Here is a 26,247-nt window from a genome sequence, read left to right as displayed (position 1 = left end):
AGAGGGGTAGGTGGGTGATGGAATAATAACAGCAGATAGTTATTTAGTACTTACTTGTGTTGCTTACTCTTCTTAGTTGTTCAAAATGATTAGCTCAGTATTCTCAGAAGAGCCCTGGAACTACATACCCATTTTACAGGTGGGGAAACTGAGGCATACAGAGGTTGAGTAATTTGCCCTGAGTAATTTGCTCAAGGTCAAACCACTTATAAGGGGCAGAATATGATCAGACTTACATTTTTAAAAATCACTCTGGCTGCAACACAGAGAAAGGTGAGTTTCTCCAGGGAAACCAGCCAGGAGGCTGCTGCAGTGTGAAGATGAAAAGATGGTGGTGGCTGGGAGTGTGGTGGTGGCAGTGGGGGTGGAAGGGGAATCGACCCCCTACCACTCCACTCCTAGCCCCAGGCTCTCCTCAGCCCCATCCTGGATTGCCTTTGTATTGTCTTAAGACTTGCCTTGATCCTCTGTATGCATACTTAGCTGGGGATTTACAAGACAAAGAAGAATACATTCTGGATGTTGGTTCTTTCTGAACCTTGTCTCTTCCATTCTTTACCAGGGGCTACAGACCTGAGCTAAGGTGGGTGCTTTAATTGGGTGGGTCTCATGTTTGAGTACAGTTGTCCCTCGGTATCTGCGGGACATTGGTTCCAGAAGCCCACAAAGATACCACGATCCGTGAATGCTCAAGTCTCTTATATAAAATGGCGTAGTATTTCCATGTAACCTATGCAGATTCGCCCATATATTTTACATCATCTCTATATTACTTATAATACCTAATACAATGTGATTGCTATGTAAATAGGTATAAATACAATGTGAATGCTATGTAAATAGGTTTAAATACAATGTGAATGCTATGTAAATAGTTGCCAGCATGCAGCAGATTCAAGTTTTGCTTTTTGGAACTTTCTGTAATTTTTTCCTCAAATATTTTTGATCAGAGGTTGCTTGAATCCACAGATGCAGAACCCGTGGATACGGAGGGCCGACTGTATAGACAGATGAGCATGGCATGTTAATCACCTGCAAAAGCTTCCTATAAAGGACGATATGATATTGATAAGTGTTGGGCATATCTTCTCAAGGATTCCTAGCGTTGATTATTTTCCCCCTACTAAACCTCCAGAAAACTAACCCAAGCCACAATATGAATGGAACAATAGTTTGTTCTCAGATGAACAGGACTGCTGTAGTGGAGTTTCCTGATATTCTCTACATAGTTAGGTTCTCAAAAAGGGACTCCTTTCCCTCTTTCTGCTTAAATGATTGTTAGCTCAGGGGAGAGAGGTTTTGTCTGAAGCTGGGGGCATTGTGGTGTATGGTTCCATTTGGCCCATTTTGAGTCCCCACTGTCACATTCTGTAGTGACTTGGAGTGTGGTTAGTGAAGGGCTCAGTAGGCTTGAAGCAGTTGGTAAACAGCATTTTTCTTCAGGGCCTGCTTATTTGCATTTTTATTTTCTGTTTTGTTTTTTCCCCTCAATACTCAGCACAACAAGGTCACGGCAGTATTCCTGATAATAAGATCTGGAATTAAAGAGTTCTGTCTTATTTGAGGCTGAGAGAAGTAGTTGTTTGTTTTGCCCTAACCACTTGGTAGATAGCTGTGCATTATGTGCCAATTTTCCCTGCTGTCTAAGCTCTGACCTTGTTGCAGGTTAGACATATTCAGAAGCTTCATTGCTCTTGTGACTTAAAGGAGTAACTTAATGCTTTTAGTCACTTGCTCACTAAAACCCTTCCATTGGAAGAAGGTGACTGAATTGAAATTTCAATTGCAGAATTTTAAAACTCCGGAGTATCCAAAAGTCCCCTTGAGTCTAAGACCTGGAGTGAAAGAGTTTTGCCATATTAGAAGCTGAAGAAAGCTGTAGAACATTCTAATATATATCTTCAATAAAGACTCTTTGGGGGGGATATAAACATTTGACAAATGCAGGAAGTTCTATAATCTTTGTGAGTTTCCGTAATGTGTCATTGTGGGCCACCTGTTTTGCTGTGGTAGAATTAAAATACAGTGAGCTGATTTCAGGTTACTACTTTTATTTTGTGTGTTGTCACATTTAATTCAGTATTCCATATTTCTATGAAATGCTTGCTGAAGCTCCTAAGAAACAAGACCCCCCAAAAAGTTTTTCACTTTTCCATGGAACATAGCTCTTAATCACAAATTCCTTACTATCTGACTAGAAATCCAAATAATAATTGAGCTGTTTCCTTGAAAGATAACTTCTTGTATATTAAGTGTTACTGGGGGTCATCAGTAATATATACAGTATGAGTACTTGAGATACCACCTAGGTATCTGTTTAGTACTATTGGCCTATAATTCGTCTACTTAATTCTTTTACAGCACTTTGAAATCACTTTAGGAAGCTAAATGCCGATAAAACCTCATGAGGTAAAAAATGAATACTTTTTAAAAATAATAAATATTAAGAAGGAGATTATTTGTAGGAAGAGATACAGGAATTTAGGAATTTTGAGTCATTTCTAATTCTAAAACTTTTAGCAGCTGTTTATTTGAGTAATTTTTAGAACTAAAATTGTAAATGTAACATTGATGAAGTCATTCTAAAGTTTTGCTGTATTAAAAATATGGGCAGTAGATCCTAAAATCTAATGGTATGATATAATATTCTGATTTTGCCTTTATTAAAGTTCAGGTGGAAAATTTTTAGTATTGAAGATATCTACATAGGAATAAAAAGTTTATTTTGTGTGGGTATATTATCCATTTTCTGTCATAAAATTAGATGTTTATGAAATACTTTGTTAAAGTATGGTTTGTCAGATATGGAAAGTTTGAAGCATTTTGGTAGAGAAATATCTTAAGATTAAAGAGGTTTTCCTCAATGAAAGTTAAAAATTTGAGGCCAAAGTAATTTCACCAGCGACTGAAGCGGTCTGTTAAACTTTTAAAGCTATGTCTGTAATTTTTTTCAACATTTTATTATGAAAAATTTCCAAACAGAAAAATGCCAAAATAATTATACAGTGAACACCCATATACACGCCACATATATTTTCCAATTTACATTTTACTGTATTTGCTTTATCACCTATTTGTCCATTTCTCCAGCTTTCTATCAAATGGATATCCTTCTTATTTCTTTATGCATTTCAAAGTTGCAGACATAAGTATATTTCACCCGGAAACACTTCAACATGCATATCATTAGCCAGAGTTCAATATTTATTTGATTCTTTTTAAGATAAAAGTTATATACATTGAAATATATAAATCTTGTGTGTCATTTGATGAATTTTGACAAATGCATACGCCTACATAACTGAAGCCCCTATAAGGATATAGAAAGTGCCCCTTCCCAGTCAATCCTCATATTCATTCCCCAGACACAACCACTGTTCTGATATTATTTTCAACCATAGATTGGTTTTTTTTGTTTTAGAGTTTCACATAAATGGAATCATATATTATGTGTAAGGCTTCTTTCACTTAGCATAGTGTTTTTGAGATTCATCCATGTTGTCCCATTATCAATGGTGCATTCCTTTTTATTGCCGAGTACTATTCCATTGTAAGGATATACCACAGTTTGCTTATCCAGTCTCTTGTTGATGGACATCTGGACTGTTTTTTGGGTTTTGGCTCTTGTGAGTAAAGCTGCTATAAACATTCTCCTAAAAGTCTTTGTATAGATATGTTTGTTAGGAATGGAATTGCTGGTGTGCCTGTGATTTAAAAGTGGAATTTAGCTATTGAAAAAAGTCATTTTAAATCATGCATATCACTGGACTACATTTCATTTTTAATTTACACCTTCTTTTCCATTTCCATTTGCTACCATCCTAGGCCAGGTGATCATACCTCATTTCTAGATTACAACAGTTTAGCTGGTTCTCTTGCCTCTAGTCGCTTCCCCACTTCAATCCATCCAGCACAAGGCTTGCAGGTGAAAACAGTACTCCTTTGTTGAAAGATCTCCAATGGCTTGCTGTTGCCTACTGTGTAGTTTCAGAAGGCCCTCTAATTCTGTTTCCACCTGGCCTTGTTTCTTATCCCGTCTCAACATAAACCTTATATGCTCCTTCCTGTTTTTGCCTTCACCGTTTTTGCTTTACTGCTCCGCCTAGAATATTCTTTCTCTCTTCTCCATCTCCCCAAATTCTTATAGTTCTTAGAGTATAGCTCAGAATTCCGCAACTAGGTTGTGAGCTCCTTGTGGGCAAGGACCATGTCCACTATTTTTTATATTCCAGTGAACACCTATCATAGTGCTATGGACAAAATAGACATTTAGTCAATACTTACTAATTTGATTGTCTCGTACTGATGATTATGTACAAATGAATCTGTTTTTCAGTATGTCTTTTTAATGCCCAGTTAGTAGGTTTTATATTTAAACAACTATTGGATACAATAGTTTTAAAAATACTTATTTTTAAATTACAGTGCTATGGTTCAAACTCTATGAAATATGTATAATAATTAGAGAAATGTACTCTAGTATGTATTATAATCATGTTTTAGTAAAACCGTGACTATTTGATACCTCTAGAGGATGAGTCATTTATGATAGGTGTGCCTTCCAAACAGTGGAAGGCTTACTGCCAACCCTGTTCTTGCCATGTTTGATGGATGCTATAAAATGTACTATACATGTTATATACCTGCCCTCGTAAATCAATGTGCTGCATTGTCACTGCAGATGCACATAAAAATGATGTGAGGCTTTGCGCTGAGTGACTTAGTTTATCACTCCATACAATGAATGCTGCTTTATACTGCTGAGCTGTATGGGTTGTCTAAGTTCATGGTGACACACTGAGGCCCCTGGGGCTACAGTTTTGAGATACAAATGACTGGCTGACTGCTTGCCTCCTTGTAGAGCTGAGCTTCTGTCCTCAGTCTTTTGAACTCTTTGCTTACCCCTTCCCTCTTATAATGCCCAGTTAGTAGGTTTTATATTTAAACAACGTTGCACATTGAACTGATTAGAGCATTGGATACAATCTTCAGGTGCATTGCCACTTCTATACCCTGGTCTGTATTGCCAGGTGAATATGGACTCTTTTTGTACTACCCAACTTTTTGTTTCTGGGCTTGAGATTTTATTGTATAATGTTGGTGTTGGGGATAATGATATTATTATTACCATGTATTACAATATCATAAGGATTTTTTTGTTCCACAGTGTAATTAAATCTAGAATATAATGTGGCATTTAGCTGTAACTGGTTTTTAACTGTAAAATACCACGTGGCACATTTAAGAACAGTTTTACTTTGGTAATATGGTAGTAGAAATGTGGAGAGGATCATGTGTCATTCTGGTATGACTTTATTTTGTTTACTGCTGAAATAATTCTAAATATTGATATAAGTATGTATACCCTTAATTAATTTTTCTCAACAGTTTATTCATAACACACCTCTTGATTCTTAGGTCCCAAGGAATCCTGATATCCCAAATCCAGCTGTGGCTCAAAGAGAGGAGCAAAAAAAGATTGATGGAGCTGAACCTCTTACACCAGAAGAGACTGAAGAAAAGGAAAAACTTCTCACACAAGTAACATATTTTAAGTGATTGAAATACTTCTAGTCAACCAATAGAAAAAAAGATATAAATTACACTTACTTTTTATTGTATGGGCCTGGTACCCTGATTGGACACACCAACACAACTCAGGGCTATTTTATAAACATACATTTAGACCAAATATCCCTATTTTTTTTTATCCCTTTTATAGAATACACTCTTTTAGAAATACTAAAAAATATATAAATGCAAAATATAGGTGTCAATTATAAGAAATCAGACATGCATTTTATCAATTATAATAAAGTCAGTTAATCCACATATGAATCCTGATAGACAGTAATTACTACATATTCTTGAAAATTTAAATTTATTTTATTGATTGTGAACTGTCCTCTGAAATTATGCTCTACTAATCTTTTATTTATGGAATGATTTCATAATTCTCAAAATGCCTTATATTCTTTCTTGAAAAGAACTTTAATACAATGATGAGAAATTTCTGAAACTATAAAAGGTGCTCATTGTATAGTTAAAAGCTAATAGTTAATAAGTAGGGAACATTTCGATTTGAACAACATATTAATGCTTTCTGGTCATTGTTGCTTTAATGAGTTTTACAAGTGTCATACTTCCAAAATAATCTGTAGAAGATAAAAAGAATTACAGTGCAAAAGATCCTTGGAAAATAATAAACAAACATGTGTACTGTATGATACCACCTTAGTATAGAAAGTAGCCAGCAAGATTTATTTATTCAACAAATTCTTTTGAACAATATGCAAAGCACAGTGCTAGGGAATTTCCCACATTAATTATTGAAAGATAGCTTTTATATTTATATCTTATTTATTATATAGGTATTTTCTTTGTTATAACGTGTAATTTTATTGAATGAAGTTTTACAAATTACATTCATAATTTTTGAGCCAAATGCCTGGAAGTCATAAAGTTTAGTTTGAAAATGTAATTGCAACTGGTTGAATATTAGGACTTACCACAGAATAAAATAAAATATTTAAATATTCATGATTTTTTTTCAAAATTTATTTCCTGAACACAAAAATAAAGTTACGGTCTTGGAATGTTACTTGGCTTGCAGTATATTGTGAATGTACAATATATTGTGAATATACAGTCTCAACTGAGAAATTGCTTTAGTTTATAATTAGAAACAAAATCAATTTTTTGCCCCTCCTAGTACTTGAAGTCATCTTTAATCACCTTTCTCTACTGCCCTAAATAATTAATCTTTTAAAAAATCATGGGAGTACAAAGGAACAAAATGTGGGATAATCTAAAATCTTTATCAACTAAAGCCTAGGGATAGAGTTTTGCTCTGTCAAGGGTATCACATTTATGTGGGTTGGGACATGAGGAGTGGAAGACAAAAATTTGATCTTGTGACTTCAGAGATATGCTAATAAATACCAAAGAGACTTAAAACACTGATTGGTCGAACTTTTCTATCTTTTAGGAAAGACATTGAGCAGGCCTAATAACATTCTGTTTATCGAATCCTATTTATGAATATAATTTTGAACAGAAATTATTTGTTCACAGTAGTTTGGAATGATGTAAAAAGCTACAAAAATTTTTCTTCAGTCTTTTTTTTTCCTTCATGTAGTTTTTTGATTTAATGCATCCACATTTTTTCTTAATTCACATGGGAATAAGTCTGTGAAAAAAATGAAGTACTGGAATATCCAGGACTTCAGCATTTACATTAGTATTTTAATTTTAATGCATTTGTATTTTAATGTAGTAGGCATCTATAAAATACAGAGTTAAAAACTACACAATATCTTGGAACTATAAATCAGTTTTTAGTACTTGGAGGGAAGTATATTCTCTTCATGATAGAAAAGCAGTTATTAATAACACTAACTCAACTTTTGATTCCAACATAAAAAACCTGGGATTTTATAAGGAGGAAAATTTTAAGCCTTTTGAACTGTTTTTAATGTATCATTGTATAGAACTAAATAGAACAATATTTGGATTTGTTGATTTAACCTCTATTGATGATGCTTAATTTTTTGTTCACAGGGATTCACAAACTGGACTAAGCGAGATTTTAATCAGTTTATTAAAGCTAATGAGAAGTATGGAAGAGATGACATTGATAATATAGCTCGAGAGGTGGAGGGCAAATCTCCTGAGGAGGTCATGGAGTATTCAGGTTTGTATACAACTACAAAAATGGTGTTTAATTGTAACCTTATGCATTTCTTTAGTGTCAGTTTAATTTTACCTTTGTTCAGAGACCTTTAGACTTTTATGAATAAACTGTAAGTGAAAGTATAAAATATAATTGTATTTCTATGAAAAGATTATAAGATTTATCAAAACAAATTGCTGTTGTCCCTACTAGTTAGCTAATAGAGCCAAGTATAGCACTGATAAAACAAGGGTAGCTATTGGATGAGCACTGGCAAAATGCCTACTTTCCCACCTCTGGAATTTGATCATCTTCTGGGCAAGTCAAGTCTAAGGCTTCAGTTTCAGTGGATGGAATTATTGTCTTTCTAGGTTGTCCTTGAAGTAGAGAATTCCTATAATTAGATCCTCAAACACTCTCAGGGTTCTAGTTTGCTCCAGGCAAGTTATGTGTGGATTCCTGTTAACTCCAGGCAAGCTGGAGTAGATCTGAAAAGACTGCTTGAATACATCTGTTGATTGGTCCTAGAGTCAGCTCCTTCTCTTACTTAGCTGTGTCTTTGGTCTTGACCAGAAGTAGATCAGGTGCTGAAGCATATGGAGTTAATACTGATTTCCATGTCACAGTGCATCCAACCTCAGGCTTCTGAAAAGAAATCTTATTAAAATAGGTAAATATGTCTAGTAAATTTTCTTTATGTAGAAGAACATAGGAAGTTTCTAAAATCCAATTAGGTTGAGCTCTCAAATGTAGTCTGAATATCAGCTGTATAGAATCTAGGGCATTTTTTCCCCCATGTTTTGGGAAAAATGTTTTGAAACAATGTTACAAAGTAGGTTTTTGAAACAACAAAAATGTTTTTGAAACAATGTTACAAAGTAGGTTTAGGTTTCTGAGCTAGCCTCTCAAAGCCTATTTAGCCTAACAACTGAAATTCTGCATTTTTGCCATGAAAAATAGTAGGGAGGAAACACTGGAATACTACTAAATATACCAAAGATTAATATAGATTAGGCACAATTTTTCATTTATTTATGGTGCTAATGCTTGAATAAATCCATGTTTAATTAGAGAACAGATACTTTTTTTTTCTTTTGGAAATCTGAAAGGGTCTTCTGGTGATTGCCAGGGACTTGAGAGATGGATTATATTTGAGTTTTTATTTCGTGTAGCATAACATCAAGTCTATGAACGTCCTTTACTTTGATAACAGTATAACATTACTACTACCCTTAAAATTTATCACATAAGTTTAGGACATTTGGGGACTTAAAGAGGGGAAAAATAGAGGAGAGAGAGAAATTTTAGCAGCAAGAGTTGAATGAAAGGAGTATAAAAGGATATGTGCAGAGAGATTTTCTGAAGTAGAATTTTCTTCAAAAGTTAGGAAGGGGGATAGCATCAGTGTGTATGAAATTGCAAGAAAAAAATGATTTAAAAAGATATCATGTCGGGACTTCCCTGGTGGTCCAGTGGCTAAGGCTCCGTGCTCACAATGCAGGGGGCCTGGGTTCGATCCCTGGTCAGGGAACTAGATCCCACGTGCTGCAACTAAGACCTGGCGCAGCCAAATGAATAAATAAATATTTTAAAAAAGAGCTTATTTAAAAAAAAAATACCATGTCAGATGTTCCCTCAAATTGACAGCAAGCCAGGTAGCATGACTAGCTCAGGGCAGCTTAATTGGGGCCAAGTCAGAGCATGGGGAGATTTGAATGAATTTATGTAGTTGGTTGCAATAAGAGACGAAATGTTTACAGTTGGCTGTTCGTGGTATCTTATACATAGTAGGCGTTTAAATTGTGTTGAATGAATAAGTGAGAGAATGAATAAATGAATACAGGTGCTTATAAAAATCAGAGTACTGACATTCCTTTCTTGATAGACTCTAAAAATGAAAAAATTTGAGAATGTAGAATATGTCATTAGAGGGCCTCTCACCTGAAGTCATAAGATGTGACCTATTAATGCAGCCAGATCATTTAGCTCATTTATAAAATTTGGGTGACTTGGTTTTCCTTTTTTTTTTTTAAAAGAAGAGGCTATTCCAAGTAAGTTTAAAAAACAAGCTGTGTGTCACTGGAAATACTGTAAGAATAGTGAGTGGTTCCAAAAGCGAAGTAACAGTTTCAGTAGAAATTGCTGCTTTATAGGAAGTTTGATTGACCTGTTGATAATAGTTTCATTTTTATTTTTGCTTGCTAGGAAACTATGTTCTCTAAGTTTATATGACCACCCCCTCTTCTGTTTCACTTTATGTGTTTGGTGCCTTCTATATAATGTTTGAATAAAAGCATAGCTTAAATCAGTATCTGTAGTATCTTTTGAAATTCTAGTCATCTGGGATGGATAATGAAAAACTTCGTAATATTTCATGAAAGGAAAATCACTAACCTAAAACCTCCTTGTTGAGGTCTTACTTTTAAATGGAAGGAGGTATTTAATACCCCTCATTTATTACACCTTAGGAGTATTTAATAATTGAACGTATATATACAGATGAATTTGAATCTTAATTATAAACAGTGTAAGTTCACTGTATCCTTTCCTGCTAATTCTTCATTCTACAGTTCCTTGGATTCATTTACTTAAGATGATAGAATTGTAAAGTAATAACTCTGTTTTTCAGCTGTATTTTGGGAACGTTGCAATGAATTACAGGACATTGAGAAAATTATGGCTCAAATTGAACGTGGAGAAGCAAGAATTCAACGAAGGATCAGTATCAAGAAAGCCCTGGATGCCAAAGTAGTATATTTCATAATTGTCAAATTACCAATAGATTGTTTTAATTGATCAAATGGTGATTAGCTTTGACTTATTATTATTGCACATTTAGTCAAAAGCCCTATTTTGTTTAAATTTACAGATTGCAAGATACAAGGCTCCATTTCATCAGTTACGTATTCAGTATGGAACCAGCAAAGGAAAGAACTATACTGAGGAAGAAGATCGATTCTTGATTTGTATGTTACACAAAATGGGCTTTGATAGAGAAAACGTGTATGAAGAATTAAGACAGTGTGTTCGGAATGCTCCTCAGTTTAGATTTGACTGGTTTATCAAGTCTAGAACCGCCATGGTACGTATTCCTTTCTTACTTATTTCCCCCAACTTTTTCTTTTGAAAAATGTCAAATATCATACATCCTTTACTTAGATTCTCTAATTCTTAACATTTTGCCACGTTGGCTTTCTCCTCTCACTAGTATATGTGTGTATGTACTTATACATACATACATGGCATCTGTCTATACATATAGAATCTATATATTGTACTCAGAAATACAGAAACATATCTATATTCAGAAATACAGATCTGTGTTTTATATTTATTAATCTATATGCAGATCTATATTTCTGAACCATTTGAAAGTAAGTCACAGACATCATGAGTGTTCACCTCTAAATACTTCAGCATTTATCTCCTAAATAAAACTGATATTTTCCTACATGAGCACAGTACCATCATCCTACCTGAAAATGTTAACGTTGATTCAGTAATGTCATCTAGCATACAGTCCATGTACAAAATTTTCCAGTTGTCCCGAAAGTGTCTCTCATAGCTGTTTTTTTAAATTGATGAGCCAGTCAGGGTTCACATATTGCATTTGGTTGAGTCTCTTCAGTCTCTTCAGTCTACAACTTTTTGTTTTTCATGACAATGACTTTTTTAAGGTACCCAGACTCATTTTGTAGAATGCCCAACATGTATCTCATTGTTTGCTCACTGTTAGATTTAGGTTAAGCATTTTCAGCAGGAATGCTGCCTAAGTGATGTGTATTTCTCATTGCATCACATCAGGAGGCTCATTATGTCAGGTTGTCACATTCTTGGTGATGCTGAGTTTGATTACTTGGTTAATATGGTGACCATCAGAGCTCTTCATTTTAAAGGTAGTTTCCCCTTTGTAATGAGGCAGGTGATACTTGAGACTGTGTGAATAACTTAAGGATTTATTTTTAATGAGAAGGAATTGTTGCCTAAGTAGAGTTTTTATAAGAATATTATGAGACAGAATAATTAAGAAGAGATTTTCTTTTAGCTTCATGCAATTTACTGTTACTTTCTAACATGAATTGTGTTCCTGTTAAATCCTAGTGCTGCTTAGCAGTGTTCTTGCTGATATTGAAATAAATGCCACATGTTTTTAATGTTGGCATCGTCAGTCTTTTGTTAGCCGAGGTAATTAAGACAAAAGGAGATTCATACAGCCTAAACATTAAAAGTAACCAGAAACTAACAATCTAAACAGTGAACATTTCTCTTTAGTTTCTGTCTATCATAAATGTTTTCTTGGCCAAAAGTTCATAGGGGTGTGAAGCAATGCTGAACATTTTGTTTGACCCATTTTATATTTTCAGTTCAAGTTGAAGAAAAGAAAACTCTGAGTTGCTATATTGAAGATGCTAATTTTGGTGGATGCTTTATAAGATCAGATATTTCTTAAAATTTTAACAGAAATTTAGAGGGTTCCTGGATTGTTATTAGAATGTGTCTATCAAGTTTATGGAATACATAATGCTGGGAGAGGTAGCAAATACTTTGGATCAAGCCAGAATCCAAAAGGAACTAGAGAAATTGGAATGATGAATTGATTGAATCTCCCTTGCAACATGACAATTGTAGGGATGAATGTAAAGTGCTATACTTGTACAAAAGAATAGGAAGAGGTGTATATGTTAATAAGATACAGTAGGAAGAATTGAGAAAAGAATAAAAAAAAATAGGAATTAATCTGTAGCATGAAGGGCTGAGGTTGGATGTAGGGAAGAGTTGTTTGACAGGGTTCTTTGGATGGTTGAAATAGATTATTGAAGAACAGTGTTAAATAGCTTTCTATTAGCTTTGAAGATGAGATTCTATTTTGACAGTCTGAAGACTTTGGCAGTGAGCTAGTTGGCCTTTTAAGGTGCCTTCTAGCTCAGTGCATCTATGACCATGTTTAGCAGAGAACTCCTTTCAAAAGCCATGCATTTAAAATTTTTAGCCATTTGGGGTTTTATGCGTATAATGATCTAATTTAGAGCGGCATCAGCAGCTTGTAAAAGACAAATGCCCACCTGCATTTGTTGATGAATCATGTTTTCGATCATACGTGCCCTTTCATGTGATGGAACATTTGCTGAATTTTTAGTATTATTTCAGTGATAGTTCACTAATTTTTTAAAAGGTTGAGTTTAATGCTGTTTTCAGTTTCTGGAAACATTGAACTAAAGCAGTAGGATGAAACAGATTCAAAAGAGCAAGGAAAATCTTATATTATTTGTAATACGAACATGACTGTAGAACTACATACATAACCTTATTTCATTTTCCGGGAAGAAATCCGGTGTATTATTAACAACCACTAGATGTCTCTGAACTCCCTTGTAAAGAATCTTTTCTTCCATCTTTCAACAAAACATTTACCTCTTTCTTTACCAAGAGGTTTAAATCTCTAATGTATGTTTTCCAAAGAGTGGATATTAACTACATATGTGATTGAAAAATGAAACTTTTATTTTGTCTGTTAAAAATGAAGACAATTCTGTCCTTAATTATGTTCTGGAAGGTGGAATTTATGATTTCTAAAGAATCTTTCAAAACATATAGTAGTTTATTTCATATTAAATATTTTAGTCCAGAGTTTTTGTTAACTTTTCTACTATATTATTTCCCTCCTAGTTGATGGACAATTTTTGCGTATATTTCTGGATTTAGAATATAAGTAATATATTTTAAAATATGCATGAATATATTTAGACCATCTTTTTGGAACGTTTCATGATAATAAAAATCATTAGGGAATTAAAGAAATAGATTACTATTATTTCTAGATGATCTCTTTTCCCCTCATTTTAAATAATTGGTCTTGTATAGTGAATCACATTCACAATCTAGGAAGTGAAACTTCCCCCTTGAAAGAGGCATTTGTGATTTCCAAAATTAAAATAATTTGCTTCATTGAAAAACCCCATCTTAGAAATAAAAGAGGATGTAATTTGATTCATTATGTGAGTGTGTCACTGTGTTCAAATTAAAATTTTATTAATGATTAAACTTTCAACTTAGCTTACTAAAGAAGCTATCTTTAAAAACATAATCTTGCTTAAAGATGACTCTTTCCCAGAGACACCAATAAATAGTGTGAAATACTTAGGGAAAAAAAAAGAAACCTTGGTAGTTATATTTTATTCAGAGATCTCAAAGTACTGAATTCATGGCTTCTGACTTAACAGTCTTAAAGTACTTAAAGGCATGAACCTCCACTTCTAAATATGCCACATTTTGAAAGCCTTCAGCTAAAGGTTGAAAATTTCTTTGAGGCTCTTCTCCATTTAAAAATGCTGGCTATACAAAAGAGAAAATGAGTTTTAGTTCTGTTTCTCTGTGCTAAAAAGACTGTGATTTCTTTCTCTGAGAACTTGTGTGGTCTTTAAGTAAGTAATCAGTCTCTATTGAACTACATAAACGAGTAGGAAGGATATGATCAATTTAGATTTTTAAGCTCAGAGTACATGAATTGCCCTACCATTTTCCTTCTAAGAAAAAAGTGTATTATAATGAGGTCTTAGTCTTAGGACATTTAAAAACTATCAGAATTAAAAGGACCTTTGCCAGATGACTGTAAGAGGAAAAGATAATACTTTGTATTTATATACTACCTTTTATACTATAAGGTTGCCAATCCCTTTACCAACATTAGCTCATTAATTCCTTTTAGGGAATGAATGTCAGGGCATTATCTCTGTTCATTTAGTGACAGACTAACGTGACTGGGAGATTTGAAAAGAATCTGAGAAGTCTAAAATACCTAGCACATAAGTTTACTGGAAAGGACATATTGAAAGTATCCAAAGTTTAATCAGTAATTCTTTGGACCTGCTTAGGTTCTTTTAAGTACTTAAAGGAGAAAAAGCAGAATTTGGCTCTCTGAAATAAAGAACATTTCTTGATATAGCCAGTATGCTTCCTTTGCAGGGTTGCTTTGACTCTTAATTTTAGTTAAAAAATATTCTTACTCTTTAGCCTCTAGGAAGCTTTTTTCTTTCCTCTCCTAGCCTCGCAAGAAGCTCCGTGTACATAGCCTGTGGCCATGGACTTTAGAGTTGAATCAGGGTATTAGTAATTAGTTATTACAATTACCCTGCCTTTTGTAGTAGTTTAAATGAATTTTTTGGGTAGTATCTCAGAGAGAGAATCACACACTGTTGTATACAATGTAATAAAAGTTTCATGTTATTGCTGTTTGTTTTCAAATCACAGCTTTATTATTAATGAAAATGTTCCTTATTTAAAATTAAGAACATGATATTCCTCATCAGAATTGTAGGAGAACAAATACTATTTAGAAAATATTGCTATAGCTCTTTATTAGCTTGCTTCCCTTTTTATAGGTTTATCATTGATAGTAAACATTAACTAAATTATTAGTTCAGCACAGGATATTTGATAAATTATCTGTCCAGTCAGAGAAGGATTTTCTTTATAGATACTTTAGAAAAACGAAAGTCAAATTAAAAATTTTCCAACCTGTTTTATAGTCACAATAGCACTTTTGTTTGTTGCTTATGCAGCATAGCCTAGGAAATTTTATAAAGAAGGCCACTCATGACTTTTTATTTTGTGTATTAGTACTTAATTGTGTGATAACAGCTAATATTGATTTCTTAGAGCATTACATTCTTAATGAAGTGTGAGGATATGAATTAATACATTATTCACAGAATTGGTAAAATGTAAAATTAATGATGGGTTCTTCTTGACTGTAGAATTATGAAAATATTAAAATATATTTATGCTTATAGGGATATATTGTTTCCTAATGTGCTTGAAAGACTAAAATGTCCCTTTCAGCCTTAATTTTCAGAAAGGTCCTATATAGAGGTATGTACAGAAGGGGTTGTGTTTAACTTTGCCTTGAGGGTTAGGTCAGAGGAATGGCTTCATAGAAGAGGTCCTTCTTGGAACTGAGTCTTGAATGACCAGGAAGGAGTTGGCCCTGGGACTGTGGAAACAGCATGTGCAAAGGTAGAAACAAGCACAGCACGTGCAAAAACTGCAAGTAGGTTGTGCTGGAGTGTGAGTAGGGAAGTCCTGGAAGATGAGGAAGGAGCTGGCAGCCAAATTACGAAGAGCCCTGTCCTTGGTATTGAACTTTGGTCATTATTCTATAGGAAATGGGGAGTCATTGAAAGATTTTAACAGGGCAGTGACATGGTCAGATTTACATTTTAGAAATACTGTTCTGTGGAAGTCGGCAAATGTCTACCTCAACTACCATATAGGCTGACAATTCCCAAATTTATATCTCTGTCTTTTCTCTGTTCCTCCTCTTCTTTTACTTCCCTTGGCTAATATAGCACCATCTGCCCCAGAGTCATTTTTTACTACTGCTCTCTTAACTTTCAGGTGCAAATGGTTACACCTAAAAGTACCAGCATAACCCTTGCACAAAGTAGGCGTTCAGTGAATAAATGAGCATGGAACTTTCGTACTTCAGTATGCTTCTATCTCATAGACCCCTACAGTTGGATCACATTTGGATAGAATGTGAAGAAATGTAGCAACGGGTTTGAGTTCTTTTTTCTTTTCCTTTCCTTTCTTTTCTTTTCATCTACCTTTTTCTAATGATAGACTTTACTTGGCTGTAATCCCTGCAGCTTTTGTTTGAGTAGCCAGTTGTAAATATCATGTGTTTTATTAGTAACTATAGTGTTTGATTTAAGACTGAATTGTTCTAACAATCTGAAATATGATACATGCACTAACAGGAGTTTGTTTTATGTATTTATGTATTGTGAAGAGGTATGTGACATTTTACAAATAACGATGTTTAAGTAGCAGCAGTTAGGTAAAACTATCATAACATTTGATACTTGTTTAAGAAATATAGGATATATTTCTTAATTATTATTATTAGAATATATAACTCCCATCTAACTACCAGTGTGCTTGGGCCCTGAGATTTTAGTATAGAATGCCATTGCTTTTTGTTAGTATTGATAGAGGTTCCAAAGTGACAAAGAACCTAGGAAATATACCACATAATGTATAGTTGAAGGTATCAACTCCCAAAGGTAAAGTATAGGGAGTTTATAAAAGAGCAAAGGAGAAAAAAACACCCATTTTGTTTTACTAAGAACTGTAGAAGAAGATTCTGACTTTATAGAACCACCTACCAATTTAGATGTGCAGATGTGGAGTGCAATTTATTTATTTATTTTTTTGCTCTTGCTCATTCACCTGCTTTTGACTTTCAACCATAACAGGCAGCAACCTTCTGTCATTCAGACTTAGGCAGGCTTAGTGTCTAGGATTTTAGTACATAAGAAATGTAATGTGGAGTCTCTTTAATCTCTTTCAATAAGTCACTTCAAGTCTACTGATGCTCTCTGTGCCTTTTGAATTGATGCTTTGAAGCTGAGTATTGGGCCAGAGGATGTTTGAACTTGGTGCCTGGCGTGATTGATATTCACCACACAGTACAGGGCAGCGCTACTTACTGCAAACATCCCATTATTTATTAAATAAAGGTAGAGAGACATATCCTAGTATTCAAAAGTTGAAACTTGGGTGACTTTGCACTGAATGGAATTATAAACCATTAAAAAGATACGGAAAACCAAGGCAGACAGTTTGTTTAAAGTCAATCTAAAGACTGTAGTTTCAAACAGGGCTTGGCAAACTGCAGCCCTTTACCTGTTTTTGTATGGCCTGCAAGCCAAGAATGATTTTTACATTTTCAAATGGTTGAAAGAAAATCAAAAGAAGACTATTTTGTGACGTGTGAAAATTATACAAAATTCAGATTTTAGTATCTGTAAAGTTTTATGGGAACCCAGCCACACGCATTCACTTGTGCATCGTTTATGGCTGCTTTCATGCTGCAATGGCAGAGCTGAGCAGTCGTGACAGAGACCATGTGGTCTACCAAGCTGACAGTATTTACTGTTTGGCTCTTCACAGAAAGGATGTGCTGACCCCTGGTTTAAAAGAATGTGTAAGAAAGGTGGAAGGAAAGAAATAATATAACCAAGGGTAGGCATAAGTGTTATACAGTCCTTCAAGAAAAGTGTTAAATGAAGGATGGGTAAAGGGGGAGGCTATTTGGCCTAAAAGAGGGATGTCTGGCAGGTCTGGTGGTAATTGCAGTGATTGTGATGGAGCCATGAGAGCTGCCTTGTAATATTTGAAAGATTGTCATACAGAAGAGGGAATCAGCTTGTTCAATTTGACTACAAAAGTGAGACCTAGAACTGATTGTTGGAAACTATAAGGTAGTACATTGTAGCTTTGCATAAGGGAACATTTTTATTTATTTATTTATTTATTTATTTTATTTTTTATTTTTTTAAATTTATTTATTTTATTTATTTATTTTTGGCTGTGTTGGGTCTTTGCTGCTGTGCGCGGGCTTTCTCTAGTTGCAGCGAGCGGGGGCTACTCTTTGTTGCGGTGCACGGGCTTCTCATTGCGGTGGCTTCTCTGGTTGTGGAGCACAGGCTCTAGGGGCGTGGGCTTCAGTAGTTGCAGCTTGCAGGCTCAGTAGTTGTGGCTCATGGGCTCTAGAGCACAGGCTCAGTAGTTGTGGCGCACAGGCTCAGTAGTTGTGGCACACAGGCTTAGTTGCTCCGTGGCATGTGGGATCTTCCCGGACCAGGGATCGAACCCGTGTCCCCTGCATTGGCAGGCGGATTCTCAACCACTGCGCCACCAGGGAAGCCCCAAGGGAACATTTTTAACTTGTCCGAACGTGGGATAGACAGCCTTGGGAGGTAGTGAGTACCCCGTCATTGGAAGAATTCAGACAAGCTGAATAGCTAATTAGTAAGGACCTAGTAGAAGGGATTCAGCATCAACTTGAATAATTTTTAAAGGTCCTTTCCAATCTTGAGAGTCTGTAATTTTATGAGCTCCCACTATTGAGACTCTGTATCAAGGGAAGATTTCAGAGTGCAAAATACACCTTTGATTACATGACTCCTCCTGCTTAACAATCATCAGTGAGATCCTTTTGTCAACTGAATTAAGTAAAATTGCTTAGTTCTTTGTTTTTAGCTTCTAGGTTCTTTGTATTTTGATTCAAACTTAGTCTTATCTATCACTCTTACCCTGCACAGCATTTCCCAAGTTGGTTTCTACCAAACATTGTTCCAGGATTTGCAAATACAGTAAGTCCCTTACATACGAACGAGTTCCATTCCGAGAGTGCGTTCGTAAGTCCAATTTCTTCGTAAGTCCAACAAAGTTAGCCTAGGTACCCAACTAACACAATCGGCTATATAGTACTACTGTAATAGGTTTATAATACTTTTCACACAAATAATACATAAAAAATACAAAAAATCAAACATTTAAAATCTTACAGTATCGTACCTTGAAAAGTACAGTAGTACAGTATAATAGCTGGCATATAGGGGCTGGCATCGAGTGAACAGGCAAGAAGAGTTACTGACTGGAGGAGGGAGAGGAGGTGGGAGACGGTAGAGCTGAAGGATCGTCAGCAGTAGGAGACGGAGGGCAAGCTGCAAGATGGAACGCACGTTCGCATCTTTGGAAGTTCTCGGTTTGTGTGGAGGGGCCTTACTGTATACAATATGCAGAACAGGGTTCTGTGTTCAAATAAATTTGGGAAATGCTGATACTGAATCCTGCCCTTGACCCTTCCAATCTACATTAGAATGCTAAAAGCTCTGAGAAGTCCTGCCATGAAGAAATTTGTTTAACCTTTTAAAAATCTAGCATTTCCTACGCATGTGTGAACACAAAGTACTTTTTTTTCCTTTGGCCACAGCTATTAACACTGCAGAACAGTTTTCCATTTGTCATTTTCCTACTCTCTTCTGTTGTCTTTATTGTTTTTGTATCTCCTCTCTTCCTCTTGTGTGCTATTTTTCTCCCTCCAATTTCATTCCTAAATCCAGCATGGGGAAATCGTGAGAGAAAGAGATAATTAGACTACAGAATTGTGGAAACAGTTTGAGAGCACATGAACCACTCCCTGTAATCCGAGGAAAATAGGAAGATTAAAAAGGTACAAGAATCTAGGGGAATAGGTATGTGAAAGGCAAAATTATATAAGATAAAAGTGCTTTTGACATCATGAAATTTCTCATAGTCATTTCATAGTCACTTAGTTATTCAAAAAGTGAATCACTATTTTATTGGTAATCTGGCCTCCTTGTAATTTCTGGTGTTAGCTAGTGTTCTGTTTATGATACCATCTGTTTAGTTAGGCAGTCTTCAATCATGTGAATAAAAGATGGGGTTGGTATCTTTAGAGAAAGTGGCATTACCTATGCTAGGAAGGTAACATCCAGAGTCACTCATTCCTTGGTGCCTTTCTCCAGAGAGTTAGATTATTTTTCTGTCTGTAGTTAGTGACAGGTTAAAAGGAATGAAGGTAAGAACTTATTATACAGTCTATTTATAATCATTTTGAAATATTCTGTTTCACTGCATATGAGACTGTCTCAAAAGTATTAGTTTTTTTCTGAATCACCCATTATGAACCATGAATATGTATCTAAAGATATCTGCAGTCACAGGCAACTATTACTTATTGAGAATAATAATAGCCAGAGGGTATAGCTTAATGATTCAAGAATCAGCTTCACATAAAGACTCTATCTAGTCTCCCTAGAAACCAACAATCAAATCTCATTGGGGTCAACTTAGCCCTTTCTATAATAGATAAATTGAATAACATGCTGTTTAATTTGTATGTGTGTTACTGAATGAAGCTGTGAAGAGTGCTTGGTCTGCATATTAAAGATACCACTATTGTTTTGGTAAGTAAGGAAAATTCCAGTGTTATTTTTCCTAAATTATTTAACCTTGGGTAATTGAGGATGCACAAGAAACATGAATGTACCAGTGTTTTGTAAGGTTATTTTTAATAGTCAAACAATAATTTGTTAATGAAGAATTTTTTTCTGGCTAGACTATCTTTGGTTTTCTGCCTTCTTTTGGGCTTGAATTTTACAGAGTAGAAAATGCTTGAATAGTTGATAATATTTCTGTGTGCCATTTTTCTGGCTTTTATTTGGAAAGATAAAATGTATTTAAAAAATTTGCCATTTCTTAAAAATGTTAGATTGCCTAAGACCTAAATGTTCATTGCAGAAAATTTAGAAAATACATGCTCGTATAAAGAAGAAAATAAAAGTTACCATTGCTCCTACTTTCAGAAATAGCTGCTGTTAACCACTAGTAACACTGTATGTAGTTAGTACTCTCTCAGGTATTTCTGCTGTGTATATGCATATATAGTAAGATGTGTATGTATGTATATGGTAATTGACAAAGTACCCAAAATTTAGTTCCCAGTACTTCTCTGCTAAAAATGGCACTGCTCTAAATATTGTTCTGTAAATCTTCATATACATCTCTTATTGCCTTACATTAAGTATCTAGGAGTGGAATTGTTCATTCAAAGAGTATGAAATTTTTAAGATGTATCATTGATATTCCCAAATTGCTTTCTAGAAAGATAGTATTTTAGTCTGCTTGGGCTGCCATAACACAGTACTGTAGATGGGGTGGCTTCAACAAATTTCTCATGGCTTTGGAGACTGGAAGTCCAAGATCAGGGTGCCAGGAGGGTTGGTTTCTGGTGAGGCCTTTCTCCCTGACTTGTAGATGGTGTCCTCTTGCTGTGTCCTCACATGACCCTTTCTGTGTGAGTGGAGAGAGAGAGAGAGAGAGAGAAGAGGGATCTCTGGGTGTCTCTTCCTCTTGGAATACCAGACCTATCGGATTAGGGCCCCATCCTTATGACTTCATTTAACCTTAATTACCTCCTTAAAGGTCCTCTCTCCAAACACAGTCACATTGCGGGGGTGTTAAGACTTCAACTTACAGATTTTGTGGGGGGCACAATTTTTAACATTGGCATCCCATCATCAGTGAATGAGAGCTCCCATTTCATCTTATTGCCAACACCGGATACACACACCACACACACACACACTTGCATGAACGTGTCATTGCTAATTTAATAAATACATCATTGTTTTACTTTGCATTTCTTTGAAAAAGAATTTTTAATATATGGACATTTTAATTTTTTATGAGTTTTAAAAAATATTTATTTTATTTATTTATTTTTATTAATTTTTTTGGCTGCATCGGGTCTTAGTCGTGGCACACAGGATCTTCGTTGAGGCATGCAGGATCTTTCGTTATGTCACGCGGTCTCTTCGTTGTGGTGCTCGGGCTTCTATCTGGTTGCAGCATGCAGGTTTTCTCTCTCTAGTTGTGGTGCGTGGGCTCTGTGGTTTGCGGCACACAGGCTCTCTTGTTGAGGCGCACAAGCTCAGTAGTTGTGGCACGCGGGCTTAGTTGCCCCGCGGCACGTGGGATCTTAGTTCCCCGACCAGGGATGGAACCCGCGTCTCCTGCATTGGAAGGCGATTCTTTACCACTGGACCACCAGGGGAGTCCCATGAGTTTTCTATTCTTGTACTTGGACCGTTTTTTGGTTGGAGTTCTTAATTGCCAATAAATCTACATTTTTATTTGAGGGTTTAGCTGTTTTATATTTTATTAGATATTTTTGCTTATACAAAAAAGAAATCATTTTTAAATGTTATTTATCCTTTGATATTAAACTTATTTACCTTTAAAAGACAGCAAAGTGTACAGGGTTAATATATATGAGCATCCATATTAATCATATGTTTAATGCTCACCATATGTTCATAAAAACTGTTTACAGTTTGGATGCATTGATTTGCTGGCAGTGAAATATAGGTAGTGGCAAGGTTAATGCGGAATCTTTTCAACTATTGTTGGCTCTGAATTAACAAATGCATCAGTGTTTCCTGAGACGCCCTCCTCAGAACTCTGATCCCACAAGATGTCCTTTGAGAAGAGAGTTCTGCTGTTTGAATAGCTTGGGGAATTGCTTGCTTCTTACATCACCTACCCTAGTGGTTGGCAGTGCTCATGAGGAACTTAAAGGCTCTGAGCAGCCCTGTAGAAAAGAAATCTGTTTGACTTTTGTAAACTGAGTACTTCCAAAATGTGCTTTGACAATAGGACATCCTCTTATTTTTTTGTGTATGTGATTTTTGTTAACTTTTTGTTTCAAAATACTTAAGATTCACAGGAATTTGTAAAGAAATGTACAGGGAGGGCCCATGCACCCTTCACCAAGTTTTCCCAGATGGTAACATATTCCATAAATACAGTACAGTGTCACAACCAGGAAATTGACGTTAGTACCATCCACAGAGCTTATTCAGATTTCATTGGTTATAGATGCACTAGTGTGTGTGTGTGTGGGGGGGGGGGGTGTGCGTGCACACGTGTGTGTAGTTCAGTGCAATTTTATCACACATAGATACGTGTAACTAGCACCACCACAAGACTTCCTTGTGCTAGCTCTTTATAGTCACACCCACTCTCCCCCCCTTTCCCTAGCCCCTGGCAACCATTGATATGTTCTCCATTTCTAAACTTCTGTCATTTAAGAATGCTATATAAATGGAACAATACGGTATGTAACCTTTTGAGATTGGCTTTTTTCACTCAGCGTCATTCCATTGAGATTCATCCAGGTTGTTGCATATACCAATACTTCTTTCCTTTTTATTGCTGAGTAGTATTTCAAGGTATGGATGTACCACAGTTTGTTTACCCATTTACCCACTGAATGATATTTATTCACTTCTCATATTTTTGGTGGAATATACTCTGTATGAATATTGTTCTGAAGAATACCAACTTAGAAATTCTGTATCACAAAAATGATACAGTTAAAGAATTACCACTTTTTAAAGATTGTGCCGGGGTTGAAGAAATTAAAAGTCTTGTATTAATTGGTTTAGGAATTCCAGAGACGCTGTAATACTCTGATTTCATTGATTGAGAAAGAAAATATGGAAATTGAGGAAAGAGAGAGAGCAGAAAAGAAGAAACGGGCAACTAAAACTCCAATGGTAAAATTTTCAGCATTTTCCTAACTTTTAGGTAGATCCCATTTTTTTTACATAATTAAAATGCCTATATTATGTTTAATGCCATAGTGATACCTATTATAAAAACTGGTTTTATGAAATGCTGATTTGTTTTTGACAGAAAAAGAATTACACTACAACCACATGCTTCCTATTTGTTTGTAGAACATATGGTTAGGAACTCCCATAGTAACAGGGCTCAGTATTTTAAAAAAATTCCTCATGACTTTTAAGCAGAAGTATAATGCAAGTAAAATCCTTTGAATTGAGACTAGAGTTGTCATGGGGAGTAGGAGAGGGGTGGGGTGGGGTGGGACTGAGGTTGAAACTGGGAGTTCTGATTTGATCAAATAAGTTTTCTGATCTTTGTGGAACTATGAGTGCAAATAAGAACTCTGAGGAGACAGCAAAGCTTTTCTTGGTTTACTTGGTAATAAGTTAACTGTTGAATAATAAGATGACTTAATTTTAATTCAGTCAGGTTGCCTTGTATAGTTACAATTTCAAATACTCTTTAATAGATCATATTATTTGAGTGTGGTTAAGTAAACTACCATATTTCATCAAGTCTAAGATGCCTTCCATTGTAAGACACAGCATTATTTTATGTGCCACTAGGAAAAACTGCTGCCAAGTAACTATGATTTGTCATCAATTATAGGATGCATCCCGATTTCAGAGATGCTAAAGTGGGAAACAAATGTGCATCATAGAATATATGAAATATGGTATGTTAACATCTGTCATAAGATTTAAAAAATAAAACACTCATAAATAACATTTTTTCCCAGAAAACTCTAAGTATTAAGTAGTTCTTTAAGATAAGCATACATTTATAGTACCATGTGTAAGTAGAAACTTGATGACTATTTTTGATGGGTATTTTATGTCTTTTCTTAAAAAGAAACATGCTTGGAGGTTATTTTACATTGGGTTACATAGTTTGTTGGGCTATATAGAACATTAAATGTGAGTATAACATTTAAGTGAATATTCATGTTAAAATTTTTTTTTAATGCATTTACATCCTAGATTTAACATTGTTGGGCCATTTAAAAATGTGCATATTGGAGCAGAACATTAAATCTGTTTCCATTTTAGTCACAGAAAAGAAAAGCAGAGTCAGCTACTGAGAGCTCTGGAAAGAAGGATGTCAAGAAGGTGAAATCCTAAAGCCTAGAAATAAAGTTTTAAATGGGAAACTGCTATTTTCTTGTTCCCATCTTCAAATGCTAATTGCCAGTTCCAGTGTATTCATGGTACTCTAAGAAAAATCTCTTTGGTTTTGATTTCTTGCATATTTTATATATTTTACAATGCTTTCTACCTGAAATGTGTAGCTTTATATTTTATGCATTCTAGTATTTTTGTGTACTGTATTTTGTGCATTTCATGTCTTCATCAAAACCCTCTCAGTCCTTGTTCTTTTGAAGCTTGTGCTGAGGTTTTAGCTTTTCTATGTTTTATATGCCGCTGCTTTGAAAGAGAACCTAGATTCTATAGCTGTATTATTGTTGTTTCATACTTTAAATTTATATGGCTGTGGAAAATTGAATTAAAATGATTTGAGGAGAAAGACTTTTTCACTTCTTTGTTGCTTTCTTTTCTATTGAGTATGGGCTTGTACGTGTTACTGCATACTGTGATTAGCATAATAATTGTTTCTTTGAGGTCATCTAAATATTTTTTTCCTAAAGGAATAAAGGGTGAGAACAGAAAAAAATTTTAAAAACTAATATTTGATACTGTGCTTGCTGTCAGTATGCATTACATTTAAATTATTCTCTAAATATTCAAGTGGGAAAGTATAATAAAGAAACGTCTATAAGAAATTTAATTATTTCCTGTTTTTTGTGCAGTAGAAAATAGTTGTGTTTACTGAATTGAATTGCTCACAACTATGTATTTGGTTGAAAGTCAAAGCTTTGCTTGCTGACTTGTGCCTGATCTTTTGTCCCATAGAGCCAGTCCAGGGGAGTCTGGGTATAACACGTAGATTTATTAACAACTAAGTTAAGAGTATGAAGTAAGTGCTATGCATGCAGAAGCAAGGGGGAGGGTCTTCCATAGGAATACAAGTATGGTCAGATAACAGATGATCTCAGAGTGTCAGAGGTTTTGCACACCAAGAGCTTCTATCTTTCCCACACCGCAGACCCCACGCTGGGAGGCGATCTGCTCCACACAGTCCCTCAAGGCTCCAGGCTGACTGAGGCTCCACTGTTTTACAGCCGTACCATCTGGAACATGTGGCCCATTCAGCTGCCGCTGTAGGAGAAAAAGAGGCTGGAGAATCGCATATAGGCTCTTTATTGCCTCAGCCCAGAAGTGACAAATGTCACATGCATTTATATTTCATTGTCCAAAACTAGTCACATGGTCCTGTGTATGTGCAAGAGGACTGGCAAATGTAGGGGAACAAATAGAATGTTTTTACATTACTGCCTCTGCCACAGGGGCTGTCACACGAAACTGTTAGTGTGTGTTTAATCAGAGTCAAGGTCAGGTTATAAGGGAACAGGGAAAATGGATCAGAACCTAGTGTGAAACACATAGCAAATAAGCAAAGCTGGGAATGCAGGACAGTGGTGTTTGTTATCAAAACAAAATTTGGACCACTAAAGAGTT

General features: G+C 35.2%; 1 protein-coding gene across 5 annotated transcripts in view; it reads left to right on the top strand.

Moving 5' to 3' along the window:
• The window catches only part of SMARCA1 (SWI/SNF related, matrix associated, actin dependent regulator of chromatin, subfamily a, member 1), a 69,403-nt gene extending 44,041 nt beyond the window's left edge, over nt 1-25,362 (top strand). For 2 of the 5 annotated variants that reach the window (XM_059910840.1, XM_059910838.1), the window contains 6 exons: nt 5,419-5,541; nt 7,561-7,693; nt 10,302-10,420; nt 10,542-10,754; nt 23,491-23,632; nt 24,721-24,800. In XM_059910840.1, the coding sequence (XP_059766823.1) occupies nt 5,419-5,541; nt 7,561-7,693; nt 10,302-10,420; nt 10,542-10,754; nt 23,491-23,625 (723 nt within the window). In that variant the 3' untranslated portion in view covers nt 23,626-23,632; nt 24,721-24,800. Of the gene's footprint in view, nt 1-5,418; nt 5,542-7,560; nt 7,694-10,301; nt 10,421-10,541; nt 10,755-23,490; nt 23,633-24,651 lie in introns of all 5 variants that reach the window. The other 3 variants (XM_059910836.1, XM_059910837.1, XM_059910839.1) reach the window with 3 other exon arrangements.
• Nucleotides 25,363-26,247: the final 885 nt, after the last annotated feature.

This window comes from Balaenoptera ricei, chromosome X (genome assembly GCF_028023285.1).
Source record: "Balaenoptera ricei isolate mBalRic1 chromosome X, mBalRic1.hap2, whole genome shotgun sequence".
Classification (NCBI taxonomy): Eukaryota; Metazoa; Chordata; class Mammalia; order Artiodactyla; family Balaenopteridae; genus Balaenoptera; species Balaenoptera ricei.
Note: the sequence above shows the minus strand (reverse complement) of the source record. Positions and strands in the feature narration are given on the sequence as shown.